Source organism: Delphinapterus leucas, chromosome 5 (genome assembly GCF_059928025.1).
Source record: "Delphinapterus leucas isolate spDelLeu-1000000601 "Yukka" chromosome 5, BTC_Dleu_Yukka2, whole genome shotgun sequence".
NCBI classification, from domain to species: Eukaryota; Metazoa; Chordata; class Mammalia; order Artiodactyla; family Monodontidae; genus Delphinapterus; species Delphinapterus leucas.
Window position 1 is genome coordinate 86,915,151 of NC_143133.1, and position 20,123 is coordinate 86,935,273.

General features: G+C 37.4%; 1 protein-coding gene across 22 annotated transcripts in view; it reads left to right on the forward strand.

The window, feature by feature from the left end:
- SLC4A4 (solute carrier family 4 member 4) overlaps positions 1–20,123 on the forward strand; it is a 350,242-nt gene that overhangs the window by 142,335 nt on the left and 187,784 nt on the right. For 17 of the 22 annotated variants that reach the window (XR_016393316.1, XR_016393317.1, XM_089912009.1 and 14 more), the window contains 2 exons: positions 6,694–6,854; positions 15,702–15,881. Coding sequence is in view for 20 of the 22 variants with exons in the window: in XM_089912009.1 (XP_089768135.1) it covers positions 6,694–6,854; positions 15,702–15,881 (341 nt within the window). In the remaining 2 variants the exon portion in view is untranslated. Of the gene's footprint in view, positions 1–6,693; positions 6,855–8,399; positions 8,588–15,701; positions 15,882–20,123 lie in introns of those variants that run through there. The other 5 variants (XM_089912005.1, XM_089912008.1, XM_089912015.1 and 2 more) reach the window with 3 other exon arrangements.

A 20,123-nucleotide genomic window follows, 5' to 3' on the forward strand; every position in this document is an offset into this window, starting at 1 on the left:
TTTTTTCATTTAAGGTTCTTAAAGGTTAGGATGGTCATGAATACTTTACCATCTTTAAAGACTTACTGTTTCCTTAGGAACATATGTGTCATTTTGGTAATGTCATTGGTCCCTGAGAGACTGTATGTACAGCTGGAGAGGAAGTACGGTGGGAGTACACCATGTATCGGGGGAAGTTGTCCAGGAAGAAACATACTCACAAATAGTCTACCTTCTATAACTTCTCATATAGGATTTGCCACAATTACTATTAATTAATTAATCATATATGTGATAGTATTGTTTTCATTTTGTCTCCCTCATTACACTAATTTGCCTAGAGGGAGAGACCACCATGTCTGTCTTTCATTACTGTATTCCCAGTGCTTTGCAGCGCTTGGTACGTAATAGGTGCTCAGTAACATTTGCTGAGCGTGATTAGTTGAGAACTCATTGCCTTAGAATCTACTGTTCTAAATATAATACTTTCTTAGAAATATTACGTGATCAAAGCTGGAGTTCGGTGATAATCCATCTCTTTCTGACTGATGGACAGCTCAATGACAGACCCAAGTTACCCAGTACACCATTGATAAAGCCCAAGAGAGGACCTTTGTTTGATGTTTCCAACTAATTCATCAATATGCTGATGCCATCTGTGTTTAGATCTCTAGCCCAGACTTCTTGCCTTGTTTGATTGAAAACAAATATTTGGTTGGGTAGTAGGCATCTCGAAGTAACGTGTCAGAAACTGAACTTCTCACCTACCCACCACAGATCTCCTCCTACAGAGTTACCCGCCACAATGAACAACTCCATTTTTTTAGTTGCTCAATCCAGAAAGATTGGAGTCTTCCTTGACTCCTGTCTTTCTCTACACCCCTTACTTGATCCACTGGCACATCCTATTTAGTTTACCCTCAGTGTTATTCAGATATTCAGAATCTCACCATATCTCACATTCAGTGCTGCCACAACCCTGGTCCAAGCCTCCATCCTTTCTCATCTAGATTACTGCAAATGCTTCCTAATTAGTCCATCTCCCTGAACCTGCCCTTGCCTCCCTCATGAACTACACACTATGATCTCTGACCTCATCTCCTCATCTCTTACTTCTCTCCCCCTGGTTCACTCTGCTCAAGCCTCACTGGCCTGGTCATACTCTTGTGTCAGAGCCTTTGTACTTGCTGTTCAAATGCGGTTTGCACTTGAAATGCTCTCCCTGCTGTACTCCACAGTCATCTCCCTGGCTCATTTCCTCACCTCCTTCAGGTCTTTTTTCAAATGTGACCTTCTCAGTGACTGCCCTGTCTAAAACAGAAACTTTCCCCAAACCTTCTTATCCCTCATCCTCCATTCTATTTGTCTTTGGCACTTATCAGCAGTTAGCATATTAACATATCTTGTTATTGTCTCTTTCCAATAAAATTAAAGCTCCATGAGGGGAGGAATTTTTGGTTGTTTTGTTCACCACTATATTCCTAGTGTCTGCAACCACCTGGCACACAGTCCACAATCGAGAAATGCGTGCTTATAGAATGAAAGAATAGAGAAATAGAACCTTGATTCTTAGTTTACGGTTCTACCTAAATTCTGTTGGAAAGTTTGGAGGTGGTTGTGCCTCCAGAAATGATTCAAATTGACAGTGATTTTTACTTCCTGCAACGTAACTCTGCTTCTGAATGTTTTTTGCAGTAATTTCTGACTGCCATTTATGATGTCCAGTTTCCAGACCTGATAGGGCTTTTTTTCCCCATGAAAAGCTCTCAAACCTACCAGACTAATAAAAGTTTAGTGCTTAGAAGGAGCTCATTTTACATATGAAAATGCAGCATGAATATTCTTTTGGCTAACATAAAATGGAGAATTATTTGCTTTTTGTGAAAACTCCAATTAAATGGACTATTTTATTCCATAGAGAACTAGCCTGCCAGACTTCTCAAGCTCAGTGTAGTTTCTACTGTGAGCCTACACCCCATAGAACACAATAGTACCCTCTTTAGTACTCTCCCTTTTCATGTTCTATACTTTTTTCAGTTGACTAATGATTTGATTTTGACCAAGAATATCATACATTGAGTCTCAGCATTACTGCAGTTTTAGTCTTGCTTCAGGAAGTTCAGGTTAGCTGTGTGTCTTAAAAAATAAGGAAAATGCTTTCAGTGTTAGGAAAAATATCCCCATTGAAGTCTCACAAAGCACAGTAGTCATGTAAAACTATAAACAAGGGAAATCTTTATTTACATGAAGTTTGAAGTCAATTCTACCACCCTCTTTTTTCACATCTTTTCCCTGCTGTTCCCTTTCCTGAAAGTCAGAACTTTGAATTTTCACAGACTCTCCCAAGGGTAGAATGATCAGACCTGAGAAATGTATATAGTCAGTGGAATGCAGAGAATATTCTTTTTCAAAGGAGTATCCTCAGTGTTAGGTCATTAGAATACTGACATTCAGTGGTGTAGCAGTAGTTATAATGGAATATTTGGTATTAGTGAACGAGCCTATGCTTCTCATTAACAATTTCTAGGTGGCTAGGCGTTAGCTAATGGATTCATGAGGAAGACTGGTAGAAGAATAAGTCATGGTCCAGCTTTGGTGTTGGCCCAAAGCCAGGAAGAAGGGCTATCACTACCACTCCAAACGCTTGTATTCCTTTGAGTCAGTGATGTCTGTAAACATGGTTATTGGCTTTCAGTTTTCCCTCAGCGAATATTCAGATGGGCCATGTTGGAATTTATCACTGTTATAAGAATATATGTTAAAGATCACTTCCCCTCTTCCCTGCGATTCAAATTTTACGGCCAAACCTGGGTAAAAAGGAAAGACATCACAAGTTTCAATAAACCCAACAAGCCAACAAAGGAAAAGGGTACTGATGTTTCAGTTCTAGTGGGACAGCACGAGTGACCCTGCCTCCCTCTGGAGAACATGACTTCGGGGCCTGGCCATCAAACACAGCCACATGCACTTACCCTGGGGCTTTGCATAGGGCCCTCTCTGTTCCCAATCTACCCTGACCCCTCTTTCTCTCCTCTACTGGATGGCTCTGGAAAATTCCATTTTAGACCAAGTTTACTTTTTCTGTAAGAAAAAGTCTGAAGAATAAGGAATTTAATCATCTATGTAATTATATGTGCTTACTACACTGTTTTGCAATAACTTTCACAGTTGATCTAGATATTTAAGAATTCTCCTAAAAAACATCATTTATCCCAGATGCACACTAGCGTTGGCTTCTTTTATGTGCAATGAGGCACTTACTAGTTAGCAAGAAATTTATTATTGCTTTAAAATAGCTTTACGTAGTTGGATTATATTCCAAGACAGAGGTCATGTCTATTTTCCACTGTAAAACTGGCATGTTTTAAAGTTAGAGGTCTTTTCTTTTCTTAAGTATATTTAATCATATGATTGGAAAGTTGCAAAATTCAGTGTTTCCCAGTGGACTTTCTATTTCTTCAACAAATGAGTGAAATGCTGTTTGGTTGGCAGTCACTCAGAGTGGGTTAAACTGCAGTGTACTTTATCATTATTCTTCAAAGACCTTGGAATAAATAAACTTCACCTAATAAACTCTTCCTTCAAGGTTACAACAGTTTTGTAATTGCCAGCATTTAAAAAGCCAGCTTCTGAAATTAACTTTCTTATAACATGTCAAGTACTGAGACAAAAGGAAAAGTAGGAAACTTATTGCAAATACTTGGTTATTCATAGTTATTATGAAGGGTAGATAGTAGCTTTTAGTACATTTTACAGTAAAAATGTCTTTTTTAAAAAAAATGTAATTACATGGTTCTAAAGCACCTTTACAAATTCATTGACACTCCAATAGCCTGAACTTTGGTACCTTTGCCTTAGCCTTTTCTTTAATGGGTTCTGATTTGAACTGAGTCGTTTTCAGTTTTTTCCAAATTTGTCCTTGATATGTGAGGAGGATAGACATAGCATGTGTAGTTTCTGGAATGAAACTACCTGCAAACAATCTGTTTAAGTGGGTAAATCATTACTTTCTGAGTAAAAGTGTATATTGGAAGTACAGTCAGTTCCTTGAACAATTAGAGCAATGTATTTTAAAGTAATTTAATAGTCATTATCCCAGAGTTACCTTGTGCAATTAGCTATACTATGATATGACATCATCTCAACATACAATATTTACTGAACTCAAAGTGAAATAGATGCTTAAACTGAACTATGAGACAATACTTGTCTCTTAGGAATGTAGATTCTAAGGAACTGGCTTTTTGAGACTACATTCCCATTCCATTATGGTTAAAGCTTGACCTAATCTTGGCTGGTATAATCCGGGAGGGTGAGTAATACTATTCCCTAAATCCAAGCTAGTTGGGATTTATTATTTCTAAAGGTACTTTTAAAACTTGTTCAAAGTCATATTTAAGATAAACTGTGGAGAGGAGATTGGTCACAGAAGAATGCAATGGTTTTGTTCCTTTTTTTCTTTTCTTAAAGAACATTTTATTAAACTTACATTGTTTGGACAGTTGAAGATGATAGCAGAAAAGAGCTACTGTCACATACCGTATGCAAGTGAGGCTTAGTTTTCTTTTACAAAATGGATTTGGCCATACAGATTGATGGTGACTGATAGAAGGGCAACTGGTTATCATTTAGGAAAGAGAAGAGGGAAGTGAAGGCTGTATGTATAGAACACTCCCATTTACTGAGTTTCTAGCTGGCCCTTGTCATTCATCTTGGACTTAAATTCTGTGACTAAAGATTCTATCCCTCAGCTAATAAGAATACTCCTAGGAATAAAAACAAGGTCACTATACTCTTTATCAATAACATAATTATATGTAACCCTGACTAGGTTTCATATACTATGGAATCTTCTAGAGTCTCATCTTGAGCAAAAAACTGTAACATCAGATGTAAATATGATTCATATACTAGCTCCCAGTCAACATGGTTAGAGGTTCTGTGAGTAAGCCTGAAAAGATAATATGCCTAAAGTTAGCCAATGTAATATACTCCATAAAATGATTACTCTCAAAATAACCCAATTACCTCTTATTGTTTTGGCAAATCCATGGAATTCTATAAGAATGTAATATAAAGTTGTCATTTTTCTCTCACTTCCTTCTATTTCTGTGGTTCTAATACCAACCAAGGTGAAGAACTACTAATTCTCACACACACACACACACACACACACACAAGAATATTAAAGGTCTTTCTCTCAGAATGTTTCACAACCACTTTTGTAGAATAAACAAGGTCCAGTTCTGAAGTTTTAGAACTTCTTTGGTGTTGGCTTTTTAATGTGAGGAAAACATGGAAAAATCTCTACTCCCTACATTTTTGGGGATACAGGGGAAAGGAGGAGGGTCTTAAAGTGGAGGGTGAAGCTGGGGCTAAGGTTGCCATTGAAGTGTGGAAGTTTCCTGGCCGGGAGAGGGAAGAGGGAGTTTTGGGATATGGCTCATGTACTTATGAATCACATGAGTGTTGGGCTTGATTAAAATTCTGAATTTTCTTTGACATTGTGGCTGATCTGTTGATCTATTTTCACTCATGGTTCTACTAATGTGTTCTTTTCTTCCTCTGGGGGTGGTGAGCGGTCTATAAATAATACCTTATGTAGAGCTTTCTCTGATCTCTGCCCTTTGTTCTCATCTTTAATGAGTTGGGTGAGTGTTTAGCTTTTTCTAGGAAAACATTTTTCAATCATTAAGCCTTTGCATGAAGAATGTAGGAAAACAATTTTTAACCCCCTCTTTATCTTGTTCAGTATCTTTCAGAGGTTTGAAGTGATAGAAAGCAGCATTTTTCTTTGGGTCCTGATGAATAGCAAAATGATAATGCTTTCTTGTTTTCCTTTACCAGTGTAGGAAGAGTCAGTATGTATAATATGTGGGATACAGACTGTCAAATGTGTTCCGCTCTCATTTCCATTAAACTTTTTTCATTCCTATATATTGCTAAGTTATCAAAACATCTACAAATCTTAGAAAGAAGAAACTATAAGAGAGGGTTTTTTGTTCCATTACTAAGGTTAATAAGAGATCTGTTATTATCAGAGTAGATGCATTGTTCCCTGAGCTTGTGTATTTTTAAACACATGTGGAGCCAAACATGAGGGGTAAAGCTATTAGCATCTCAATGAGAGGGGAACATGTGTCAACTGAGAGAGATGTATTAAAGTAAGATACAGCAACACATGCTGGCACTCTTTAAGCATGAAAAGGGAATTTCATTTGTCTGACCACTTCACGCACCGTACTTTCAAATATTTATGATCGGCATCGATTCATGCTGATATTTTACCTTATATAAACGTGCCTTGTGAAGTCACAACAGAATTCTCACAGTGGTGGTTGTTTTACACACTGTAGGCTCTACCCACATGGAGAATTTGAAATGCATATTTTTCCTACATTATTTGAAAAATTTGGTTCAGTAGTCATTCTTAAGGATTTCATGGTTACATATAGACAGATATAAAACCAAGGAGGCGTTGGCTCCTTTGGGTTTGTTTTCTTTCTCTCTAACGTCAGGGGGAGGAGCGGTCTAGTGAGTCTGTTTGGTGTATTTATAAAGGTAATGCAGTTAATGATAGAATAAGCTTTTAAGACTCCACAAAAGGAGACATTTTGGAAGTGCTGGTGGGGGTGGATCTGGGGGGTTGGTGTTGCTATTTCCAGAGGTGATGAGAACACTTTTAATGGTTCTTCACTAATCTCATGTTTCTAGGTGGATTAAGTTTGAAGAAAAAGTGGAACAGGGTGGGGAGAGATGGAGCAAGCCCCACGTGGCCACCTTGTCCCTTCATAGCTTATTTGAGCTGAGGACATGTATGGAGAAAGGATCCATCATGCTGGACAGGGAGGCTTCTTCTCTCCCGCAGTTGGTGGGTAAGTATGTTGTCTTAAGTTCCTATCATTTTTTTCTGCTCTACCTACCTCTCCATGAGTCTCTTTCAATGCAGATGACTTGTAGTGTAAGCGGAGCTGAATATTCTATAACATTTATTCTCTCTCTTTTTTATATTATAAAACTAGTAAGGGTTATTGCAAAAAATTTGGAAAATACAAATATTGAGAAAAAAATTAAAAATCATCCATCATACTTCCATCTGGACATAGCCATTGTTAACATTTTGGTGTATTTCCATCCAGTTTTGGTTCTCAGTCCTCTCTCTTATGCTTTTCACTTTTATGTTATATTAAAAATTACCATGTTTATATGTACAGATTTGCATTCCTCCACTTATTAGCATAAGATTAATATTTTAAATAGAACACCCCCCCTTCGTCCTTGGTCATACTGGACTGGAAGTCTGGACACTAGATTTCTAGAACTCCCTTGACCTTAGACATTGCGCTGAGCTTCTCTGGGCCTCAGTTTTGTCATCTGTAAAATACAGTTTGAATATTCTGTAAGAAGGAAACTGGTCTAGGTCTAGTCCCTCAGTTGGGCTGATTTTGTAGGTGAAAGTCAAGCTCTTTTCGCTGTAGGTAGAGCAAATTGGGTGGGGCAAGGAACCAGCAGAACGTTATGGATTAATGACTGAGTCAGGTCATGGTGGTGCCGAGGATCATTTGTACAACCCCGGACAAGTCACTGAACCTCATGGTGCAGAGCAGCTTTGGCATCTTTGTAATTAGTGTTGTGTAGTGAATGTCAACTCACCATGTTGAACACCTTGAGCACACGTCGCTACATTCCAAAGAGAGGTTATTGTTTTTATTTTCTAGCAAGAGACTGGCCTAAGCTGCCTTATTATCCTTCAGGTTGGTGTGCTAAAGATCATGTGTTCCTTAAGGAGAGGTGCAGGGGCTCTGCTTATTATTCCTAGGAAAATTCCATAACTCGGTGACTGCATGACTGCACTTTCTTAAGGGTCTGCAGTGGGCCTACTTTGGGATTGTGAGGAGAGGATGTGGATCGTGGCCCTGATGACCAGTGTAAAACTCCTGTGTAATCTCGAAATTTCTTTGAATATCTGTAGGCAGAGGGCTTGTCTATGGCATCTGTGTCTTTATGGACAACGGGAAGGCTATAGTATTTGTATTGGAAGAGAAGATCCGTTCTCAAATCAGGCATATATCTTGCTGACCTATACACATCTGTTTCTTCTTCAGAGAGCTTGTTAGTTAGATTTACAAAGCAGCTCCATGCTTTCCTTGCATCTGAAGTGCTTAAGGTACAAGTGGAGAAGGGAGAAAGACTAATGTGAAGATGCTGGGTGGACAGAATGAAGTAGTTTATGCATTTATTCAGCAGTGGTACATGGCCTTCTACAATGAGCCAGACACTATTCTAGGCCCTGAAATTAGGTTTGCAAATCTACCACTTTGTAAATGGGATAAGTTACAAATCCATGTCCGCATAGGTAGTGAGAAGATAATGTTGGAAATACTGCTTTACGTAGAATTTTTTGTATTTGACAAGGCAGGTGAGACTGAAAAAGGACACCTGATATATGAGGAGAGCTGTTGGATTATTGTATGCAGGGAAGATGAAGCCCATCTACGAAGACAGAGAGAAGCAAAGGGAATGAATGGTTTTCCAGGCTATTTGTTTCACTGACTTTTCTTCATTTGTTAAAGCTGCAAGAGAGATTGTTATCCCAAAAAGTATCATGGTTAGCAAAAATCAGTCCAGTTTCTGAGCGAGATTTGCAATTTTCAGGCTTTAAGAACTAATCTAGAGCAAAGATGTCTGAAGTTAGAAGTCAGAAGTGCCTAAGTGCAAAGCAAAATGGGAATTAAACTTGTGACTGGGCAATGGATCGCAATCTGTGTGTTGTGGTTTAAGGGTCATCGGGAAGTTCCCTGTATTGGAAAAAAAAAAGTCCTACCGTAGACCATGGTTACTGCCTGAACTTCCACTGTTTGGAGATTCATTTCACTGAACCCAGGGTTTGTTTTATATTAAAATATACATACTCTTTGGCAGATGTCATATATATTCATTCCATGAGATGCAGAGTGGTGTTGTAGAAATAATGGTGGATTTAAAGTGGGGGTGGCGGTTAATTAAAGTCTACCCCTACTAGCACGTGTGACCACAGACAAGGCACATTGCTTAACTTATTCGCAGTCTCTGTTTCTCATCCATAAAAAGTGGATGAAGGTAGACCTCTCAGGGCGTCGTTAGAATTGAATGAGGATCTCAGGTGTAATTGTACTTACTTTGATGACTATCCCAGTATGAATGAGTTTATCCAGATCTTTCTACATGTCACCTAGCAGGGGCTGAGTGTAGACTGAGTCAGGTCAAGAGATGCTCAGGGACTTCATGAGCAGGGGAAAACTTCTGAAAGGTGTAGTAGATGGAGCTAGAAAAAAACCTCACAGCTTCTTTGCTGTGCCTGGAGCTGGCTGGTCAAGATGGGTGATGAACGTTAAAGTTGAAGTATATACTTGGGCTTTTCTGTAAAACTGTCTTTGAGGTCTTCAGCACCAGAAAGAGCCATCTTAAGGCATTTCTGGTCTTCAGTAACTAACTTACCCTTTCCATGTAGTAGAAGACAGAGTCCCACATTACACTGGAGCCTCATTAGCCAATGGCCAAAGAGAGAGGTTCTGGTATTTACTACATTTAAGAAAGGTTCATCAAGCATTTTACATTCTCAGTTTAATTTTCCGTTACTTTTTATTATCAGCTGTGGCTTTTTTTCTCTAACCTCCACACGTTTGCTTTAATAATGTCATTAAATTTTAAAATTGGACACCACTAGGTCACTTTGAGGTGTCATCACTCAGTATTGTGTTTGCTCTGCCATCCCTGAGGCAAGCAGGCAGGGAGCCAGTGCTGTCATTCTGGAGCTGATAACGCAGAGAAACAATTCAGAGGCAAATAACACACATCACAAGCAAAACAAAGAAATTTTTAAAAAATGGACTAGATTTGGAGGAGTGGGGAGAAGAGCATGTTTGAGAGAGTGTAAGTGGCTGAAAAGAAATACTTAAAAATCCTCTGAAAGAGTCAAATCCTTACAGCAGGTTAAAAAAAATGAAAGAAAAAAAACTGCCCTGATTTCAAGTGGTAAAATGGCATGGTAACTTCAGTTACTGTCATTACTTGATTATTAAAAAATCTTTTTCTAGCAGAGGATGCAGTGGATTTGTTGTTTCCTGAATGGTGGTGTTATTCAGACTTGAGAATTACATGCAGCTAAGTCTTAAGATGCATTTCCCCTTCACCCGACTTTTATTTCGACAGACAAGAAGAAAAAGAAATCATGATGAGTGTGATTATATCCAACAAACAATAGCACGATTTCTTTCCTTTTTTGCAGTCCACTTGCTGCTCCTTCTCAGTGGCCTCCGAGGGGCACCCTCCCTTTGCAGGTGCAAAGCCACTGCCACATGGGGGCCCATGAGCAGTGGGCCGCTGCCTAAGCGGGTGTCACTTCTCACACTTGTGTAAAAATTCAGCCTCATTCTGATTCTCCTTAGGACCTCTCCTAGTTTTCTTCATGAAGATCCCCTTCTGAACCCTAATAGAAAATGTGTGTTATTTAAAGGATAAAACATCATTTTTATAGGTTATTTTAATCACTTTATTATTGCTGTCATCTTACAATTTTACATTTAAAGTATCATTCACATATGAAGCCAAGTACATGAGAATTTCTCTCCCCTCCTTAGTTAAAAAACAATTATAAGCCATTTCAGGTATTTTATTATGATGGGAAATGGATTAGGAAAATGTAGCTCTATTTTTGGAGCTCTCTCTCATTTTTATATTTAAAGGCATTCCTGGGCTGTGCATGTTGGCAGATATATTAGTCATGTTGTTTCTTGCTTTTAACACCTTTTATATTTTCAAAATGGTAATATATTTATTTTTTTATCACAAAACTAAAACATGTTCATTTCTAGTAATGCAGAAAAATATAACACGCAGAAGTCAAAATACCACTAATCTCATCTTTCAGAGCTGTCCTCCCAGCAGTTTTTCGGTACCTCTCTGTTTACACACATGAAATTTATTTTACAAACTGGGATCATACTATAACCCTCTAATCTGCCCTTTCTAACTTAAAAACATAATATGAATATTTCCATGTTATTAAATATAAGTATAAACATCATTTTAATGGCTGCAAAATAGTTAATAATCTATAGTTGGGCATTTAAGTTGCCTTCAAGTTTTTATCGTAAAGAAAAGAAATGAACATTTTTGTTATACTTTTGTGAAGTTGCTTATATCCTGATTATAGATTTCTTATGGTGAAATATTCAAAGGGTTTGAACATTTTAAATGGCTTTGTTTTGTATTGGCCAAGTGGCCTTCAGGAAAGGTTGTCCTGTTTGTTACTGTTATCAGTATATGGCCTTGTCTATTGCATACAACATTCACGTCACTGGAGACTGGTCTTTTAAATTTTGCCACTTTGATAGATTAACATAAAATTGGTGAAATTTGTATAAATTTGTTTAAATTGTCTGTTAGTCTTGAAGTTGAATATTTCTTGGGCCTTTTGTGTTTCTTTTAAGAATGGACTTATATACACTACCAAATGTAAAATAGATAGCAAGTGGGAGGCAGCCGCATAGCACAGGGAGATCAGCTCGGTGCTTTGTGACCACCTAGAGGGGTGGGAGGGAGACCCAAGAGGGAGGAGATAATGGGGATATATGTATACATATAGCTGATTCACTTTGTTATACAGCAGAAATGAACACACCATTGTAAAGCAATTATACTCCAATAAAGATGTTTAAAAAAAAAAAGAATGTTACCTTTGACCTTTTTGGGGGCTTGCATGACCATCTTCTCTTCAAGATTTTTTTTGGTCTAGAGTTTCCTTCTTAAAGAAAGAAAAATATCATGTGATACGGAAAAAGATCTAAACAGTGAATCAGAAAACCTGGTTTAATTGGTGGGGGGGGTTGCCTTTAATTAGGCTGTATCGGTGAGCATCTCCCCTCTCGCGCTCTTTTCTCATCTGTATAACAAGAGCTTGAACCTGATGCTGCCTGAGATTCCTTTCAGCTCTGCGGTCATCTTGAGCTGGCACTTTCTCTCCCAATTGGGTAACGTCTGTGGGATTTTGAACACTGAAGGCTTAATTTTAGTGTAGCTATGAAATGTTACTGCCTCCACTTTCCTTGAAGGGTTTTGTAGTTTATGCTTAAAGAGATCCCTGTGGGCCATTTTTATGGAAACCTAATGAAGGGCATAAGCCACACAGATGTTGTAACCTGTTCTAATTGGTGATTTCCAGACATTAGTAACAGAGGGCCGGCTGTGCATATATATGCATTGGTTTGAGATTACAGGGGAGGTCAAGAATAGAGGGAGGCCCTGCCAGGAAGGGTAGATAAAGAAACACTTTAATCCACAACCCTGGAATTAGAGTAGGAGTTTGATAACACTTGCAGCAGATATGCCAGGGCTATTTATTTTTATGGTTCTTCTGTAAAATGGACTCTCTACTTTCATTAAGGCTTAAAGGGAAAATAGACGGGTTGTATTCAGTAGCACTTAATTATTTCACTGTGGAACAGAGGGTTAAGTATAATTACAGAATCCGTTCTGAGAGTTTTACTGAGTAAGGTTTGTGTAGTTAAAAATACTCAGAGCTAAAGGCCACTCTCAAACCAAAACATTCCTATGGGAGAAACTCTTCCTGCTTTGCCCAGGCTCTCTACCAAGTGGTCCAGTGTTATGTGACATTTATAGCATCTGTGTAAGGCATGTGACGGAAAATCCTGGATTCAGCCTCTGCTTGGCTCCCAGGTAGTTGATTGTACACTGTGTGAATCGTCAGCTTCTGGCTGTGAGACCAGTTCCATGACTGCTTGTTAAAAAGATGGACTAATGAGAGGTGCAGTCATGCCCAAGCAAAGCCCCTTGAACATCTGTAACTTCACTTTACGAAGAGATGGGAATGTTTGGGAGATGCTGTTATCCTATCAGTATCCATCAATTTTCTTTCAGACTTTTGCAAAAGAAGAGCTTTTGTTCTCTTCTCCACTTTTGTATGTGGAGGAGTTTGCGCAAGAGGAAAATACTGACGTGTTTTGATGCAGCCATGTGCCTGAACAGGTGGGCCTGGGAGCTATTGTTCTAGTTCTCTGCCAGGGACAAAGCTCTATCTGCAGACAGTGAGGTGTTGTCCTGCCATTGCATCTTTTTTATTATTATTATTTAGTTAGTTAGTTAGTTTTGGCTGCGTTGGGTCTTCATTGCTGCACCTGGGCTTTCTCTAGTTGCAGCACATGGGCTCAGTAGTTGTGGTACACGGGATTTGTTGCTCCGTGGCATGTGGGATCTTCCCGGACCAGGGCTGGAACCCGTGTCCCCTGCATTGGCAGGCAGATTCTTAACCACTGCGCCACCAGGGAAGTCCCCTGCCATTACATCTTGCACAGATTCTGTGATATTTTGTCCTGTGCTCCATTCTGGACAGTGGATATGTCGACCTGTGATGTGACGTTAGAGGAGACTCTTATGTCATACTGCAGACATGCTGATTTGTGAGAAAGAGGACTTTTTGTTTTCTGTTAGAGTAAAACATATCCTTCAGCAGACCCACTCATGGAGCAATTTCTGTGAAGCACAGTCATCCTTTCTACTTAGAACCATTCTGAAAAAAAGAGCTCATAGAAATTTTTTGGGAAAGATTTTTCTAAGACTATTTTATTATTTTTTATTGAAGTATAGTTGACATATACAATATTATATTGGTTTCAGGTGTACAACATAGTGAATTGGCATTATTATACATTATGAATTGATCACCACAATGTCTAGTAATTATGTCACCATACAAAGTCAATACAATATTATTGATGATATTCCCTATGCTGTGCATTACATCCCATGGCTTATTTATTTTATAACCTGAAGTTTATACCCCTTAATCCCCTTCATCCATTTCACCCACCCACCTCCCCTCCTCCCCTCTGGCAACCACTAGTTTGTTCTCTGTATCTTTGGGCCTGTTTCAGTTTTGTTTGTTTCTTCATTTTGTTTTGTAGATTCCACACATAAGTGAAATCATTTGGTATTTGTCTTTCTCTCTCTGACTTATTTCACTTAGTGTAATACCCCCTAGATCCATCCATGTTGTTACAAAAGGCAAGATTTTATTCTTTTTTATGGCTGAGTAATACTCAATTACACGCACACACACACACACACACATATGTATATATCACATCTTCTTTATCCATTCATCTATCAGTGGGAACTTAGATTGCTTCCATATCTTGGCTATTGTAAATAATGCTGCAATGAATATACGGGTGCATATTATCTTTTTGAATTAGTGTTTTTGTTTTCTTTGGCTAAACACCTAGAAATGGAATTGCTGGATTGTGTGGTGGTTCTATTTTTAATCTTTTGAGGCAACTCCGGTACTGTTTTCCACAGTGGCTGTACCAATTGACATTCCCCACAGTGTAGGAGGGTTCCCTTTTCTCCACATCCTCACCAACACTTGATATTTGTTGTCTTTTTGATAACAGCCATTCTGGCAGGTGTGAAGTGATATCTCATTGTGGTTTTGATTTGCATTTCCCCGATGATTAGTAATGTTGAACATCTTTTCGTGTGTCTGTTGGCCATCAGTATGTCTTCTTTGGAAAAATGTCTATTCAGATCCTCTGCCCACTTAAAAATTGGATTGTATTTTTGATATTGAGATGTGTGAGTTCTTTATGTATTTTAGATGTTAACCCCTTATTGGATGTATCATTTTCAAATATCTTTTCCCATTCAATAGGTTGTCTTTTTGTTTTGTTGATAGTTTCCTTTGCTGTGCAAAACCTTTTTAGTTTGATGTAGTTCCATTTGTTTATTTTTGCTTTTGTTGCCTTTGCCTGAGGAGACAGGGCTAAAAAAATATTGCTAAGACATGTCAAAAGAGTGTACTGCCTATGTTTTTGCCATGAGTTTTACGGTTTCAGGTCTTTCCTTTATATCTTTAACCTGTTTTGAGTTTATTTTTGTAAATAGTGTAAGAAAGTGACTTAGAGCTAATAGAGATTTTAGTGATTTTTTTTTTTTTAGTAAGACTAATATATTAAAATTTCTAGAAAATTCTGATCAGGTTATACTTTAAAATGACTAATATATTGGAAAGGCTTTAGTTGGATCTAAACAAGAAGAATAAACCTCCCTTCTTAGAAAAGACTGAGGCATAATTTTATACTTTAATCTTTCTTTCATTGGATTAATTGGTGTTCAAATAACCTGATATGGTATTATTTTTCTTTACTTTGTCCTATTATAAAGAAAATATAACATTACAGAAGAATTTGGGAAAACATTTAAAAATCAATAATGTCGTGATGTTAATTTTTGCATATTCTCTTCAAGATTTTTTCATATCATTTGTATTTCTGGCACAGTTGCTATGATAAGAGTACATGAAATTTTCTAATCTTACTTTTAAACAAAACAATTGGAAAATATAAATGACTTATTGTGTTACTAAGAGAAGAATGTGATTAATGTGAATTCACTACTAACTGGGATTGAAAAAAAATTACAAGACAGTTCTTCCTCTCTAAACATGTAATTAATACCAGAATATTTATAACTCTCTCTTTAATGCCAATAGCACTGTACCCTGTATCTTTACCTTCACAGACAGTGGAAAGTTAGAAATTTGGAAGATAAATATATTGATATTAAATTTGAGGATGACATCCATAAAATTACAGTAAAACATGAACTTTGTGGTCTTGTGACTGAGTTTCGTTTTTTGCTTTTGTTTTGCTTTGTTTTTGTATCAGAGATGATTGTTGACCATCAGATTGAGACAGGCCTATTGAAACCTGACCTTAAGGATAAGGTGACCTATACTTTGCTCCGGAAGCACCGGCATCAAACCAAGAAATCCAACCTTCGATCCCTGGCTGACATTGGGAAGACAGTCTCCAGTGCAAGTAGGATGTTTACCAACCCTGATAATGGTAATGCAGGGGCCGCCTGGCTGCTGCTCTCTCTTACCTGCCTCACTCACCTTTATTCCACCTCTTGTCACCTTTATTATTTTTTTTAAATCCCTCTTCTTATTTCTTCTTTTCTCAAGTTCATATGCCACAGCCATTTCATAATGACAATTTTTATCCAATTGGGCAGGTTTGCAGTCCTGTTGGAAAGATGTCAGCAGTTACTGTAGGCTGCAGATGCATTGCTTGTTCCACACACATCTATTCTGATTGACTGAGAGGGTTTGGTAATAACGCTATGATAACACTATGATAAAACAACTGAATGTTTCCAATGAATCAGCAAACTTGTAGATTATTGAGTACATCAAGGAAAGTGCTTTTGACATGGTGGCTTGTCAGAATTAGGAGGACAGACTAAGATATGATACTCTGACATTGCGTATCATGAAGTGTTTGCTTGGTACATGAGTTGGTGTCCAGCCTGTAAATGATCATTCATAAAAGTAAGGTTCAGTATTTCTTTTACTGCTTAAAAGACCAATCTACTCTTTTGTTATATGATACTGATAGTTAGATGTGAGAATAATTATTCAAGGTAGGATATTAATCCCATTATATAGCAATAGGAAAGGCACTGTGTTTTATTTATACTCTCTTGCATTTACCAGAGTTTCTTGCAAAGTGTCTATCCTCTGTATCATTGTCTTTGTTTCGAATAAATTTCATGATTTGGTGCAGTCTAAGGGAGAAGTTAATTTCCATGAGGTATGGAAAATGAAGTTGTGGGGAAAGAGTTGCTAAGCATTGGGCTGGTAAAACTAGGTCTCTCCCATTCCACCCCCAGTCATTTTAGTATTAAGAGAAATGAGTAGATAAGGGAGCTTCTAATTCATTGTTCTCAGCTGCACTTTCAGAATAACATAAAACATGTTGTCACGGAAAAGGTGGACTAAGTGAAGTGTATAAACTGAACTCTAACTCAGCCACTCCATTTCTGGAAATCGGGTTTTCTGACTTAATAAAATTAATGGTTGGCTGGGAGAGAGCTTACTGTTAGCAAACTTTGCTATATTTTGGAACCATTCTATGTAGTTTTTTTAATGAGTGTCTAGTCCTTAAGCAGAACCAAATGAAAAGTTCAATTTTATTGAGTGACTTTTATATTGATTTAATTGCTGCTGTAAGTGTTTTGTTGAAGCACAACAGGTTATAAATAAATAATTAACATTAAAATGTTCTTTACAAAAAACATTCACAAAAGGAAGAATCTAATCTAGAACATTCCTGTGACAATTTGATGGTTCTACCATTACCTGGAATATTGAGGCTGACTGGAAATGTTTTGATTTTTGTATATCTCTTGTTTTATTTATTTTTTAAATAGCATTTTGAAGAGTTTAGTGGCTGGAAATGTTATGTGATAAACAGTTTGTTAAAACTGATGTCACAAATAATAATTTTAAAAACAACTCACATTTTAAAAATTATGGCATTTAAAGTACAAGTCTGTTTTTTAATATCTTTATTATCCTCTTTCTCACATAAAATGAAATTTTATGATTTGGAGACTTACTTTTTTTATCACGTAGTTGGTGGTAGTATAAAGAAGCAAGAAAGTGCATTGTTTTCAAATGTTGCTGTATTTGCAACGAGAAGAGGAATGAATATTGTAGAGCAAGGGTGCCTTCTACCAGTGTGGTGTGAGGGTGAGCTTCATTTTCACGGAAGTATAGGCAGAGGAGAAATTAGGAACAGATGGGTCTTGGAAGCCAGAATCTTGTGCTTTAGGGGAAAGCATTTGGACATGGAATACAACTAATGAGTTGATATTGCTCGGTCATTCAATCTTTTATCCTATCAGTAGATCTTTGTACTTCAGAGGAAAGTTGAAATTGCATTTGTCACTCACCTTCTCGCATGTGAAATGCCATAGATGCTGGGCAGAAAGCAAGTAGGAAGGGCAGGCAGTTCTTTTTCTTTCTGACTCTTCAGCTGTTCAGCTTACACCCTACAGCATGGAATATGATTAGGCCTTTTAAAAGATGTTATTGGCATTTATGTTACCTAACTCCTTTTAAATATCCAGAGGCAAGATTTGGCTCTAAGAGATTCTATAGTAATGAGTTTCATGTGCCTCCAAGGTACATTATTATAAAGTATCAGATGGGAATTTTTTGGTTATCTAGAGGCACTTTTTCTTAACTTGAAAGTTTATACAGTTAGAAATGTTCTTAAAGTAAAATTCTAAAATAAAAAATTATAGAACTTTTGCTACTACTTTAATAAATCAGAATAATATATCGATTGTAGTTGAAGCTAGATTCTAATACCCCCATGTAAACTCCTAGATAAACTGAAGTCACCTTGGTTTTCTATCACAGCCTTAGAAAATAGACTCAGGATGATGCCAGCCTTAGTTATGATAGCAGCAATGCAATTAATAGGTGAAATCTATGGACATACTGTAGAATTGGAAATTTTTTCATTCCCCAGTAGTGTGCTACCTCTTACGTACTCACAAGAGCCAATTGCTATTGGGAATTTTGAGGGCTGGTTGTAAAACACAGCTACTATTAAAAATAAATTACATAAATATATACAGTTAGATCATATTATTAAAAACAATGGTAATAATACTCAAAATTCATTATCTCCTACTTATTTTACTGCATTTTACTATAGGCTATGCTCTTCAGGTTACATCTATTGTGTCGGTGTAGTCAAAATGCTACAAAATAGGGTTCTGCTACAAAATAGTGGGAAGTAGAAAACTTCTTCCCAACTCTGTATTCAGGGACTTCATATTGGAAGCTTGGACTCAGTCACGATGGTAGTATTACACCATAGAAATCAGCAAACTCTACAAATCAGGACTTGATATATTGTTTTGTCAGTTGTTTCTAGACTTAAAAAAGGGATAGAGAAAATGCTAATAATGCAGATTAAACTTAAAAGTAGGTAGTGTCTGTAGCCATTATCTTAGCTTGGGCTCCTATAGCATGTTACCATAGACTGGTATAAATGCTTAAACACAAGCATTTATTTCTCATAGTTCTAGAGGCTGGGAAGTCCAAGATCAAGATAAAGCAAATGTGGTTCTTGGTGAGGGTCCTCTTCTTGGTCTGTAGATGGTCACCTTCTCATTCCATCTCCACGTGGTAGAGAGAGCTCGATCATCTTTCTCCTGTTTCTTCTTATAAGGGTGCTAATTCCATTCATGAAGACTCTGCACCCAAAGCCCCACCTCCTAATACCATTACATTGGGAGTTAGGATTTCAATATATGAATTTTGGGAGAATGCAAACATTCAGTCCATAACAGCTGTTAAAATGTGAATAACACAAAGAATTGAGGAAATATTCTTTCAGTATTCAAAAGATATTATCCAATTTAGCGAAGGAGTCACCCACATCATTGATGATTGAGTGAAGTCAGTACACTCATACTTACATATATCTTCATTGTTTCACTTTTGTCTTACTCATTAACATATATGATACTGGATGTTCAACATGGATGTTGGGCCTATGCTTGTTTGCCAGCTGAAACCATAAGTTGGCTACTGATAGAAGAGTTTGGTAAAAATCAAAAGCTTTCTGTGAGAATCAACTGGCTGTAGGCAATTTACAGTGGAGCATTGTGTATTTATTATTTGTACCTGTGCTGCACATCTTTTATAGCAGTAAAACTTACTACACATACACAAACACACACAACACACACAACACACACACACACACACACACACACACACACACACACATTTTTCCACCAGAGAGCTGGTTTTCAAACATTTACCAGCCCATGCACTACAGCCCACCACTGGCTAGCCATGGCCAAAGGTTAACTCTAATTTTTTGGGTCTTGATGTGGCTTTGGAGTCCAGATGATTTAATGATTTTGAAAAGAAATGAAAAACATTTTTATTTTTAATAAATCAGGGGAGAATCAGGCTAGCTTCCAAGGTGTTAATTATTGTGAAATTGCCACTTATCCAAGACATCTGTGAATTCTAGTGGGCATGTCTGCCAGGTACTAAATTTTAGGCAAGTGCTATATTTCCTTAATATATTACTTGAGGCATTTCTATGGAGTTAGTGTCGCATGAAGAAATTAATGAAGTTTTCATTTCCTCTGGTGTTAGACTTTCGTTTAGCTATTCTCTTTTTCTTTCTCACTGTTATTTTAGGTTGAACCATATGAAATTGCCATTTTTGTGGGTAAAATTGACATTTTGTGGGTAAAAAGTTGACTATCGG